Genomic DNA, 13,364 nt, shown 5'->3' with positions numbered 1-13,364 from the left:
ATTGAGGAGATGATGAAAGAGTGGCTGAATGTAAGGAGACCAGGTGTTTTTTTTTCCACTCATCACCATCGCTGTTAATATGTGACTCCATGCATGCCCATCTCACAGCTGATGTGAAAAACATGGGGAAACAAATTAACGCTGTGCTCGCTGTTCAACCGCTCGACATCGGTGTGAACCGGACCCAACAGGTGCAGCAGAAGCAGCGAGTTTACATGCAAAGTCAATGGTTGATGCGCGTATAGGTGCAGCAAAAGGTCCCGCAGCCTTTAAGCATCTGACGCACCGCCAACGCGCTGCTGCTGCTCGAGATGGAAAAATTGAAGTTTTGCTGCTGGACGCGCCGCATCAACCAATCAGAGAAGCTGATCTGGGAGCTGACAGCGAGACAGACACAGCGCTCTGATGACATATGATATTAACGCAAAGAAAAGGGCTGGATGGATGAGGAGATGATGAAAGCGTGGCTGAGGCAGGTGTATGTGAGGAGAACAGGTGTTTTTTTCCACGCATCACCATCGCTTTTAATCTGTGACTCCATGCGTGCCCATCTCACAGCTGATGAGAAAAACATGGTGAATCAAATGAACGCTGTGCTCGCCGTTATCCCGGGAGGTCTGACAAAGGAACTTCAACCGCTCGACATCGGTGTGAAGCGGCCGTTCAAAGTAAGGCTGCGAGCGGCGTGGGAGCGATGGATGACCGACAGAGACCACAGTTTCAGGATAAGTGGAAGGCAGCGCCGGGCAAGTTACGCCACCGTTTGCGGATGGATTGCAGATGGACTAACGTGTCTGCTGGCTCTGTTGTTCAAGCTTTCGCAAAAGCCGGCATTATTTCTGAGGAGCCGCACGGCACGGAAAGTGACTCTGACAGCGAAGATGGGAAACTGGCATGTCTGATTTAGCGCAGCTGTTTAATTCAGAAACAGAGGATGATGACTTTGATGGGTTTGATTACTACTCTGTAATAAATACATTAATAAAGCACAATCATACTCAGTTTTGCTCCCGCTCTATTTTTCTACCTGAAAACTTAATTCAACAGCAGCCTCTGGGCGGGTCTCCTCCTCTTCACCGCGGTGGCTGGCAGGTGTTTTTTCATCTAAATAATCTAAATCTTGCAGCTATATTTGCTGTGATCAGTGGGAATAAAGTAGTTTTATTATGTTTTTAAGTGAGAAAGTCCTCCTGAAAACTTCATAATTGCAGTCAGTTCATCCAGATTATCTATTTCTGTCAGAGGCGCTCAGACCCCCACATACCAGCGGTGCACCGACAGTAGAAATCCTTTCATCAGCAGCCTCTAGGCTGGGCAGCCTCCAGGTTCACCGCGGCTGCTGGCAGGTGTTTTTCATCTAAATAATTTTAGCTGCAGGCACCAGGATACCGGTAATAAAAGCGAACAAATTCCGTCGGCAGGTTTCAGGATTTTAAGTTAATTTAGGAGTGATCACAGCGCACTGTCATCTGCGATGTGTCTGTCTCACGGCCAGCACCCAGGTTTGATTAATAGTTTGTAATAAATACATGAATAAAGCACAGTCATACTCAGTTTTGCCCCCGCTGTATTTTTAAATACGCAGTAGAGGTATTTAAAGGTAGTAGAGGACATGTACCTGTATATAAAAAACGTGCCCTATAGTCCGGTGCGCCTTATGTGTGTGTTAAATACAGAAATGGGACACATAACTGAGAGTGCGCCTTTTAGTACGGTGCGCCTTATGGTCGTGAAAATACGGTAGTTGTTTTTTGTTGGGGTTTAGCAGGAAAGTAGTATAAACAATGTTGATATCTATTGAAATAGAGAAACTAGAAAAATGAGACGTGATACAACAGTATAATTCAAGATATCTGAAAAATTGATTGGGGAAGACTTAAGAAACATCTGTATCATTAATGTAACTGAATAATATCAGTTCTCATTATTGTATCAATTACTTCACTGTCTATGTGGCTTCAACTTGCCAGGGGGTAGGGGCAAAAATATGGAGCAAAGTCAAAACACTTTTAGCAATATATTTTTACACAGCCTCTTTCAATGCGGCCCTTCAGGCTCTTAATTGTAAATGAATAGCTTTGCTCCTTATTACCATTCTGCATAACTTAGAAAATGGTACTTTACACTACTTAAGGGCTTGTACTGAACACTCGGTTTAATCCTTGAGAAAATGGAGGGTGACTCTCGGAGGTACATTGATAATCATGTTGGATCAATATACAGTTTTTTCCCCTTTGTTAGGCAGAGCGGTGATAGGATACCTACGTGTTTACTTATTATCTAACCTGTTTTCATTCAGTTATGTAATATGATCTTATGCCAACAGCTAGCAGATCATTCACCCAAATTATTTCTTTGATAGTTAGACGGCCAGAGTTGCATCCTCTTCTATTCACAAACACAACCATATCCAGTCCCAGTTTTCTTACAGCTCTGCTTGGTTCTGTTGGCCTGGAGTAACTGAAAAACGTGAATATCTGGAGGTAGACAGGTCAGCCAAGTCTCAGTAACACAACCAAGCTGCTCTCCTTGCTTTTTCTCCTGACTATAGCTTTTCTATACCCAGGTTATTCCCACCAATTTATCCAACATTTGGTGGCTACCTTACATTTCCCAGCTGATGTTCTGCAATTCTTTCTGTACAGCTTGGGGGTAATATATATAGTTGCTCTTTCTGTTTCAGGTGTAAACAAGAAAATCATTGCAACCAACATAGTCTCTAAACACAAATGCTACAATAAAAGAGAATAAATAAAAGACTCATCCAAATCACGGTCAGCTCCATAAGGAGCAAGTTGAAAAAAAAACAACAACAATCCATTTAAAAATAAATAGAAAGAATAGAAACACCCTGGGTTGAGAAGGCAGCTGGTTAAAAGAAATGCATTTCACACAGCATCAGAAAGCTCAAAATGATAACCGTGTTCTAACCTGTTTAGCCTTCCTATTATCTACTGAAAGACCCACTCTTTCTCACTTTCCTGTAACTTGAGAACACCATAAACAACTTCCGTCTTGTATCTCTTAGTATTCTTCCATGGTAAATATTTAACACAGAGTCTTTTTCAATCAGTAACAACTAGTAACAAGTAAAAAAGCTGTGGTCAGCATGTTAGCACCGAGGCATGATGTGTTAGTTTATTGAAAAATGTTGGTATTTTCAGTTTCTGACTGGAAAGACACAATCAGATAAAAACTCAAGGTCTGGTCATCATTTTTGTTTAATGTTTGACTCAAGCAGCAATTAAATTTCACCACAATATCTCCATGGATATTGAGAAAATTCAGACTTAGAATGTCAATAAACCTATGACTGCATTTCTTAGGAGAATGCATAACTTATTTTTTGAATATTCAAACTGATTTCCTATCACACATACCTGCTTGATAGATTTGATAAAATAATAATTTAATAAAACAAATAAAACAATGAAAGCTGCAGGAATTAAAGGACATTGTTTCTGCTTTTAGACTTCACTAAACAGCAAAGCTCTGTGTTTCATTTCAGTATTTGTATAAGACAATAAAAAACTGTTTCAGAAGTAAAACATTAACAGCCAGCCAGTAAATCATTTATCATTTTTTTTAGAAAAACCTGAGTGTTACAAAAAACAAACATAAAACCATAAAATTACCCATGTCTTATTCATATATTTTTCTGAAAACAGTGACGATTTCTAAAAATGTCTCCCACTCTCTTCTACAAAAGCTGATAGCGGTACAGTGGACTAAAGCCACAAAGCAAAGTAAAAAAAGATTAAATGTCATTTTTTCTGCCTTAGAGCTTCAAGTAGTAAAAGAGCTTTTGTCTACACTTCTAAGAAACTCAGACTGGATTTAGCAAGATTTTTCTCTACACCTCCTCGCCTGGCTCACTTCCTGCGTCTTCCACTCCTCTGATTCGAATACGGAGCCAGACATTCACACACCCACAGTGACGGCTGAGTGTGACCGGGTCATCCTGTGAGGCTGCAGAGAGTTCCTGTTCAGAAGTCTCCAGCAGCTATCTCACAGTGTTCTGCACTCTACTGCAGGTGGAGGTTACAGTTAGGGCTGAAACAATTCATTGAATTAATCATTATTAATAGATTATTGAAATAATCATCAACTAATTTAGCAATCGATTAATTGTTAACTGGCGTATAGAGACTCTAATACATGCCTTTAGCTGACAGAGGGACCCATTTAGAGCAGTAATTATATCAAGATTGTAAAAAATATAAAACATTTTGCATTAAAGATTAAAAAAAAATAATTATTTTGTCCGTCAATATGCTCTATCCAGAGCTCCTCAAGTGGAAAAGTTTGAGTTTCACCTGGTTTAATTTTGTTAAGTCTCCTTCACAGAACCTTTTACTATCTGATTAGTAACCGATTCATCGGAAAAATAATAGACAGATTAATCAATTTGCAAAATAATCGTTAGTTGCAGCCCTGGTTACAGTAGACTGATTCAATATGAATGAGAGGTCAAGGAGATTAAATAAGGGCCGTCTGGTTTAATAATTTTTGTTTTCCAACAATATAAGTCAACATAATTTCATTTTTTGTAGAGCAATAGTCTATTAATATCAATTACTAAACATATATATATTTATTTTGTTGAAAATGGTTACTGATTATCTTTTCATAATTGATTAAATAACTGCTATCTGTTCAAATTGTGTAGGCCGGGAAATATAAATTTCAAGAGAATCATGGAGGCAAAAGGACTGAAATGTTACAGATGTTACTGATGCAGTGGCAGAGGAGCAGCGAGACAGAAAAAGAGCAACGGGAGGGGTAGGTTAACTTTGGAAGGAATGTGACAGACAGTCGGGGGGAAGCCAGGTTCACCTCGACCCACTCGCTGCAGGTGGGTTGCAGCTGATTCACCTTCCTCCCCTCAAATCACACGCGGATGTCATGTCTCCCTGTAGGAAACAAAGTTGGTTCCGGAAGGGAAGTCATATAAGAGCTGGAAGGCAGTGAGGATTCAGCCTCTGCTGGATACCTAGTCAAAACAAGGCCTCTTTTTTGCTGTCTGGTGCTGGTTTGGGGGTGGCTACGTGAGGCATGACCGGAAAGGGGGCCCATATGAATACAAACAATGAGGTCTGAACTTAAATATTAAGTCTACAAATACTTAACCTAAATATTGTGTCTATGTACCAGAAAGTTCCATCCAGAGTTCAGACCTGATGATTCTTTATCCTTTTTTATTTTTCTTTTATGAAGGAAGCCATTTTTAATCTTCTAGTCTCTAAAAAACTAAGGCAACTTATTTTACCATTTAAAAATCAAAAAGTAAAGTCAAATATAAACAAAATCATTACTTGTTTACTTCATTAGGATTTATTTAATATCAAACAATAAAAATAAGAAAAATATTTGCTTTTTTTAGACTACATTTGACAGCTTCCTTAAGTGTTATTGAGCACAAATAAAGTGTCACACTCATGAAACTAAAGAGAGACAAATGGAGTAGTTTCACTGTGAATCACAGACAAATAACTAAAGCGAATGTGCTTATTATTAATAAGGAAAACTTTCCAAAACTAAATAGTTGTAGCCAACACTTTGTTGAAAACTGATTTAACCTTTGCAAATAGACTAATTGAAATGTCAGTCTGCTCACATCCACACTATTGCTTAAATTTTGAGTTAATGTCTTAAATTAGCCATGGAGGGCTACGAGTATAAAAATGTACCAAGGTTTAGTTATGTTTCGATTTGCTGAGGCCATGTGTGTCGCAGAACGCTGCCTTTGGTGCGTTCTTAAGGCTGCCAAAAGCCCCACGGTGAGGCAGTTCCAAAAGTGGCAGTCTGGGGTTCAAACCAGGTACTAGCAGCCTTTCAGAACATAGACTCACTGCTCCAACCAGAGCTGTCTTCTATGTTAGAAGTGAAACATGTTTGTGAGTCGCAGTCTGTAGAAAACCAGCTCACGTCCTTGTGGCTGAAGAGGCGACAACAAAGTTGTGTTTGAGCAGCTTGTGCGATGAATTGCTACATTTAAACCATTGGGGCATGAAATTGCTCTTCCACCTTTTGCACAAACAGGAAGCTACAGTTATGAAAGTCGATTTGAGAGTCGATCATTATAATACCATAGGTCACTAAACCACTAGGATCAACGTTTTATTAGAAGCAGACATACAGAACATCTCCAAGGTGCTGATTCTGTCCCAGAGGAGGACCCCAGAGTTCTGTGGTTTGACACTTTAACACATTAAATTTATTTATTGGAGTCCAACTTCTTTCTTAAAACGAAAGACAACAGGAGTTGATGTTTAGGTAGTTGACAAATAAGGATGAGAGAAAAAAAATTCAAGCTGAAGAAACAAGCTGATCCAACCTGAAGAAACAATATATTAAAAGCATATGTATTATTTTTCATGTTTACCTCCTGATAACATGGTTATCCCCTGCGTCTGTTTCTCTATTCTAGCTTCCAGAAAGTAAATCCCCAGAGATGGCACTGGCAAAGATAAATCTGGCGTCTTATCAACCTAAAGGGCACATGCCAGTCAGTATCTCATTGAACTTTACCAGCAATCGATGGAAGCACGCATAAAAACCAAGTTGACTGACTGTGGTGGACTACAAATTGAACTCTGCTATATGGGTTTTTGCTCATGCATGAGAACAGCTCTTAACACAAGAAGATTTTCTAAATTGCTTATAAGGCTGTCTTAGGCCAATACATTTCTGCAGTTCTTTTATGTAAGAACACTCATATTCACTCTATCACTTCTAAGGAACCTTTCAGTTAATCCTCTTACAACCTAACATTCTTTTCCTACAATTTATGCCTTTTTATATTTTGCCTTAATGATTATGGCAGAGTTTTGTTTTAACCCTGGAGCCTGAATGTCTTCCCTCATTTCTAAGTCAAATTGGCTAAATACAGTTAGAATGCAAATTCATAAAAAGAAGATAACCTTTTGAAGCGAAGTGATGCAAAAAAATGGAAGAAAACATTAAAGATTAGTTTTTTTAAGATTGTTACAATTAAATACCTTTTTTTTCTTTGCTTTATAACACACTGTCTATTTTTATTGTTCAGATAAGGACATTATGCTGAGTTACATGCTGTGACAGTATTGAAAAAGCTGAGGTTTTAAATCACCCAAACTTGAATGAGGCTTCATCAGAGAATGGAAGGAAGAAATGATAGATGCAACCACCTTCAGGTGAAATACCAGCAGAGCACATATTTCCTTCATTGATGCAACCTAGAAGAGCGAAATTTATGGCCACATTTTTAGAGCGCTGAAGATCCATGACAACATCTCAGTGCCAACAATTTTCAGGGAAAAAACAGTTTCATTACCACTGACTGTCTTGTCTGACTGTCTTCTTTTGCTTTGCCCTAACTTCCCAATGCTCTTTCCTTTACCTCATCCTACTTTGTCTCCTCTCAGGCTCACAAAATCATTTGTTTAGCTGATTAACAACCTAAACCTCCTGACTATTTCATCATTGGATTCACATCCATGTTGGATCAGTTTGTTGTGATGCCGCTGAAACATAAAAAGCATACCCCATGGCATCCTCAATGGTACAATGATTAGAGTTACTATTAAGCTTTTACGGTGTTAATCTCACACAGCAGAAATCCAGCAAAGCTTCACATTTTCTTGGAATTTATAATCATTTTCTCCATGCAACACATACTAAAGGATATAAGGCTTAAGTACACCAGTGTTTACAGCAAGATGCTGTATTTTTTTTAGAATTCTGTTGTAGAAAGCGCTATCTCCTCTGCCATTATCTGTTAGTGCAGCAGCATCAGTACTATAATCGACTTTAAGAAGCTCAGGCTCCTTAAGAAGAAGTCTCTAGAAGTCCTCTAGAACCTCAGGAGATCCTTTCACAAAAAAAGATTATTTATAAAATAAAGAGCATTAGGGACAACAGTGATAAATGTCTTTATTAGACTGTCATACATTAAGTGACCTTAGCGATTCTCAAGTTTTCCTGTAAGACAGACTGCTACAGAAAATGTTTGCTCCAAACAGCTATGAAGATGACATTTAGAAATAAGTACACATTTCTTAAAATAAGCGTATTAACCCTTAATTTGAGTAGATAAATAAAATGATCTGCCAGTGGAATAAGTATCTTTACTCTTAAAATAAGATAATTATATTTTGTGCACTTGAAGTAAGACAATGCAATTGCTTTTAGTTAATTTGGATGTGAATTTTCTTAGTCCACAAGCAAAGTATCTTACTTAGTTCAATTTATAAACATGCACTTAGTTTAAGAAAAAAAGTAGAGAAAAACTTATTTTTGCAGTCTGTAAAACAACTTATTTGAAGAATTCCCAAAACAATTCACAACATTTAATTAATAATTATTTTCCAATTAAATATATGTGCCTGATTCTCATATATCAGCAAGACTGTTGGCATTTTGTGACTAAATAGTTAGGCGCCTTTTTTTTTTTTTTTACAAAACAAATTTGCCATACGGCCACTATGGCAAGCTGCTTAGAATACTAACAAAAAACTAAATAAACAAAATGTGCATTTTGGAACCACAGTATTAAGCGATAGCAATGTTGTAGTCCACATGTACAACCAAATACTTTAAGGGAGAACCACAGAGATTTTCTTAAATACTAAAATGAATAGATTCTTATTATAAGCAGCCACAGTGGTTTATTTGTAAGAGGTGTACTGGCTATAAAGGAGCTCAGTTCTGCAGCCTGCAGTATCAGCCTCAGGTTAATTTCAATCTCTCATTACACCTTAGCCTGGCATAAATCACAGGCATGTCAAACTCCAGCTCAAAGCGTTTTCTAAATGTGGATATGGACTTGTTAAATATGGAGGGCAAAGAAGGTCTTCTATTATTTTCCAGACTTCTTGACAAGGATTAAAGATTAAAATTAGGGAAATAATATCAACCATGAAAGGCACACAAAAAAATAAATCCGGGAAAATGTAATATAAACATGCATTTAAGATGATAGTGGCATCAATGCCCGAGAACATTTATATCTAATTTAACGGTACAAATTAAAAATCTATAATGCATAGGCCTCATTATGGAAGTTGTGATTTTACACTTCCAAGAACAGAGAGGAGGACGGGAAGTATCTTATTGAAATAGTTACTCAATAGACTCATTAATTTTACCTTGAAATGACTTTGCTATATTATTACATGATAATCAGATAAAATTAAGCTTGGAGATGTAAAAAAAATCTAATCAACAGCGAGTCAAAATGCATTTTGTTTTCCAACTTAGACAAGCACACATCATGTTTCCTACATAATTCCTCCCACAAAGCAACATCTGCTCTCTATGAGATCAAAGCAAGGAGTTAACCATTTTTCTCCTCACAGACAGTTTGCAGGATCTGGACAAAGTTAATAATTTCTCTTAAATCACAAAAAGCCTTCCCATTCGATGACATTGATCAATAAATACTCTGTTTTTCATTAACCTAGCAACCGATCCCAAGCAGTACAGCATTAATGCCTGCAGGGGTTCAATCATAGTTGTGACCTAATGTTATGTAAAGAACAAGAACAGACAGTTCTCAACACTGCGCTACATGTCTATCTGGGGAAATAGCTGCAACAAATTGGAGACAAGTACTGAACTACACTGGGGTTGAAAACACTTGTAAACAGTTGAAATGAAAACCAATGACTTATAATCAAGTCCAAGAATAGAATAGAATAGAATAGAATAGAATAGAATAGAATAGAATAGAATAGAATAGAATAGAATAGAATAGAAAATCCCTTTATTGTTCCACACTAGGGATATTGTGGTGTTACAGCAGCAAAGGATTATAGCAAAAGCGGTCGCACAGATGTGGAGCTTAAAAAGTGTATAAAAATAACAGAATAAGTGTCAAAGTTAAAAAAAAATAAACAAATAAATTACTGTATTGTACAGTTTTAATAAATACTATGCATCTGGTTTAATGCTTATGAGGCAAACTTGCAGCTATTTCCAGTTCTGAAATATTTAATTTGTATCTATTTGGATTTAAGAGTATTTAAATTTACTTTAATGCAAAAATATAATTGCTAGCACATTAAATAGATAACTTTGCTTCAAATCTTCTTTCTAAAGACCACTTGCACATAAATAGATATGCCGAATGCAAAGATTTTGTATTTTGGCCTATTATGCAATAAGGGTAAAGAACATAACCATTGCAGTGATATTCATGTACAAAAAGCATGCACAGAATATCCTTATGGAAGTGCAGCTGGTGGGCACTCATACAGTGCAAACCTAACTGGTAACACCTGCGTCATATTTGAAACGTTGAGGGGATGAGCACTAAGCTTTGTGATCAATATCTCTGTCGTCAGTGAGGCTGAGGGACCATTATCCCCAGTGAGCCAAGTAAAGTGACTGATGTGGAATGACAGGGGGGCTTTCACAGAATCTGTCCAACCGTTTCCCTTGCAGTCATATTCTCACACATGAATAGCTACACCACAATGCAGCTCATTACAGTTGCACAATAAATTGTTTGTTTTCCTGATAATGTAACATTCTGTCATATCCAGGAAGGTGCTTTGATTTTCCCAATGTATATCTGAAGGTGCTCCAGCAAATATTGTAAGTTATAAGGCAACATCTGTCATGAAGCCTTAAAACATCCTTATTAAATGTCGATCACAAGAAAAATCTCAGAAGTTACAAATGAAATGGAAAAAAATAATAAAAACTTATTGACACTTGATGCATATATGAATATAACAGTGATCAACACACTGCAGGTAAGTTCTATATTTATAAGCTGAACTGTTGTCATCCTGTGGATTTTTGCACATTGTGAAGTTTTGATGCAAATAAAGCACACACAGGTACTTTATGTACCTATGTGTGCTGTATCCTGTACATCCCTGTTACCAACTGATTGCATCCCTGGAAACCATGATGGGAAGAGGGAGGAACCATTTCCCTTCAAGCCTCCATCAAACTTTTCTATATATAATGGTTTTATTTTGGGCGTGTTGATTGACACTGATGTATCCCTTACCTCTCTCCTCCTGCTCTCCGCCCCAGGTCTGGTGATGAGCGCCGTCTCGCCGCACACCACAGCCGCGTCCTCCACGAACACGCAGTCCGGGAGCGACTCGTCCGCGGGCAGCTCCACCACCTCCAGCCCGAGCCTCTCCCGCAGCACCTCCACATACGCCTCGTGTTCCGTCCGCGCCTTAGTCAGGTCCACCTCCGCCTGGCTGCTCCTGAGCGCCTCTTTGGCCAGGGACGCAGGGATTCCCCGGACGATCGCATGGGTGTAGTGACCAAAACCTGCCATCAAACCAGCCATGTTTTCGCTTCCCCCTTTTTCTCCTAAGCACTCACAAATCTTAGGGGAGAAAAAAAGAAAAAAACACCCTAAGAGACAATTCAGCGAGTGAATAAGAAAAAAAAAACACCCCTGTGTACGCAATGCTACCTGTCTTGCTTATTTTCTCTGTAAGTTTGTAGGGTTTTATTCTTTATTTACAACAGCCTGCAACACACAGTGAGTGAGCCGAGCTCCAGTCTCTGGGAGAGCGACAGTTTTCGGTGACGCGCGCCGATCATCACGTGCAGCGCGACGAGGCTGTCAGCACTGAGGGGCAATCAGTCCAACAAGTGACAGAAACAGGCAGAAAGCTGATGGATCCATCAGCTTCATGCTGGTTCAGGACAGCATGGCAGGCCCAAGAATCAAAGGACTGCAAGCTTTTTTTATATATGTATAGTAGAATGCAGTTTATAAAATAATTGTGCATTTTATTATTATTTACTAAAAGAAAATATAAAATCTTGATACATATTTAAAGTTTAGGCAAAAAGCTTTCTATGGATTTGAAATGGACCAAATAAGCAGTAAAGTGAATAAAAAGTTATGCAGAAATTATTCATTCCATAAATTTTCAAGGGGATTCTCAATCTTGTAAATATATCAATATGCTTCTTCTCACTTAATCTAAAAATTTGCAGTAGCTCAACCCAAGAACTGATTTGGCTTTGATTGAGAATCGATGGGGAGATCTTAAAATGATCATGACTGAAAAAAACCAAAGCTTTTGGACTTTTGGCCAAAATCCTAAAGGAAACATGCAGAATCCTAGTCCCAGTCATTTCATTGATGTAATGCCAATAAAGACATTTCTAAAGCTCCTTAAGAAAGTTGTTAAAAAAAAAATGCTCTTTGTTATTAAAATATGGAACAAACCTAAACCACATATTTTTTTAATCTGTCTGCCCTTTTACATTGTTCTGTTGTCCTCTGGGAGACGTCTGTCTGGTTTCCTATCAGCAACAAATGTCTCGATTTATTGGAAACAGATTTGAATCCAAATCTGCCAGACATAATAATGATATTGGGCTTAATTGCTATTATTGGGGTCTTTATTACAACTTAAATTAAGAATGATAAGCCAAAACTCTTCCAGAAATACTCATTCTAAATGCTATTCAAAGTTTTTTTGCAATATTGCAAGTATTTATATCTCTTGAATTTTTGATTTCTTACCTCTATCACACATAAAAAGGATTAGAGAGCAAACATCAAAGCTAAAGAAGACATCAAACAAGTTACAGGTAAAGTTGTTGAGAAGTTTAAAGTAGCTAATTATAAAAGATTATTTGAATCTGTGTTTATCTAAAAGAAAAATTCAAAATAATCATAACCGATGTTGCCAGGTGGGTTTTTATTTGGTTTCTATCCAACTGACTTATTTAGAAATGTTTAGGAACATCCGGGTTTCTAAGATTTGGGCTGATTTCACATTTAGAAGTTAAAGTTGGAGCAACAACAGTTCCTGAAATCATGTGTCAGAAAAGTAAAATGTTCACATTTCAGTAAAATGTGCCACTGAACGCATATTACAAGTTAATTTAACTTGAATCATCAATCAGGGACAGACTTTAGCTTATGAAGAGTCACTCTGAAATTATATTGGTCAGTTTTAAACAATGCAAAAAAGTTTCACTCAATTCACTCTAAATACAAAGTAAGTTGGATTTACAATCTATAATTCTATTGGGTAACTTTTTCCATATTTCTTTGATGGTGTGATTGGAAAGGCAACCTTCGTAAGGGTTATCTGACTGCATATATTTAGTATTTCTGGATAACTGTCTTAGTGCTGTTATTTGCTTATGACGTGTTCTCTATTACACAATACATTTTTGAGGGTCAGGTGTTGTGAATGAATCGGTTCCCAGCTTGAAAGAGCTCCTGCACTGCAAAAACATTCTACAAATGAGTAAAAATGTTTTAAAATAAGTGTATTCACCCTCAATTTAAGCCGGAAAATAAAATGATCTGCAAATGGAATGAGCATTTTTACCCTTGAAATAAGATGATTAGATATTATGCCCTTGAAATAAGAGACTTCAGT

At 37.6% G+C, this 13,364-nt stretch overlaps 1 protein-coding gene across 2 annotated transcripts in view; it reads right to left on the bottom strand.

The window, feature by feature from the left end:
* Nucleotides 1-11,623, bottom strand: part of ddah1 (dimethylarginine dimethylaminohydrolase 1) — a 90,395-nt gene extending 78,772 nt beyond the window's left edge. Inside the window, exons 1-2 of one of the 2 annotated variants that reach the window (XM_038295062.1) lie at nt 11,477-11,623; nt 11,003-11,335 (exon numbers count right to left, since the gene is read on the bottom strand). In XM_038295062.1, the coding sequence (XP_038150990.1) occupies nt 11,003-11,296 (294 nt within the window). In that variant the 5' untranslated portion in view covers nt 11,297-11,335; nt 11,477-11,623. Of the gene's footprint in view, nt 1-11,002; nt 11,336-11,425 lie in introns of both variants that reach the window. The other variant, XM_038295060.1, reaches the window with a different exon arrangement.
* Nucleotides 11,624-13,364: the final 1,741 nt, after the last annotated feature.

The sequence above is a fragment of the Cyprinodon tularosa genome, unplaced genomic scaffold, assembly GCF_016077235.1.
Source record: "Cyprinodon tularosa strain WSP-4 unplaced genomic scaffold, ASM1607723v1 ctg35, whole genome shotgun sequence".
Lineage (NCBI taxonomy): Eukaryota > Metazoa > Chordata > Actinopteri > Cyprinodontiformes > Cyprinodontidae > Cyprinodon > Cyprinodon tularosa.
Note: the sequence above shows the minus strand (reverse complement) of the source record. Positions and strands in the feature narration are given on the sequence as shown.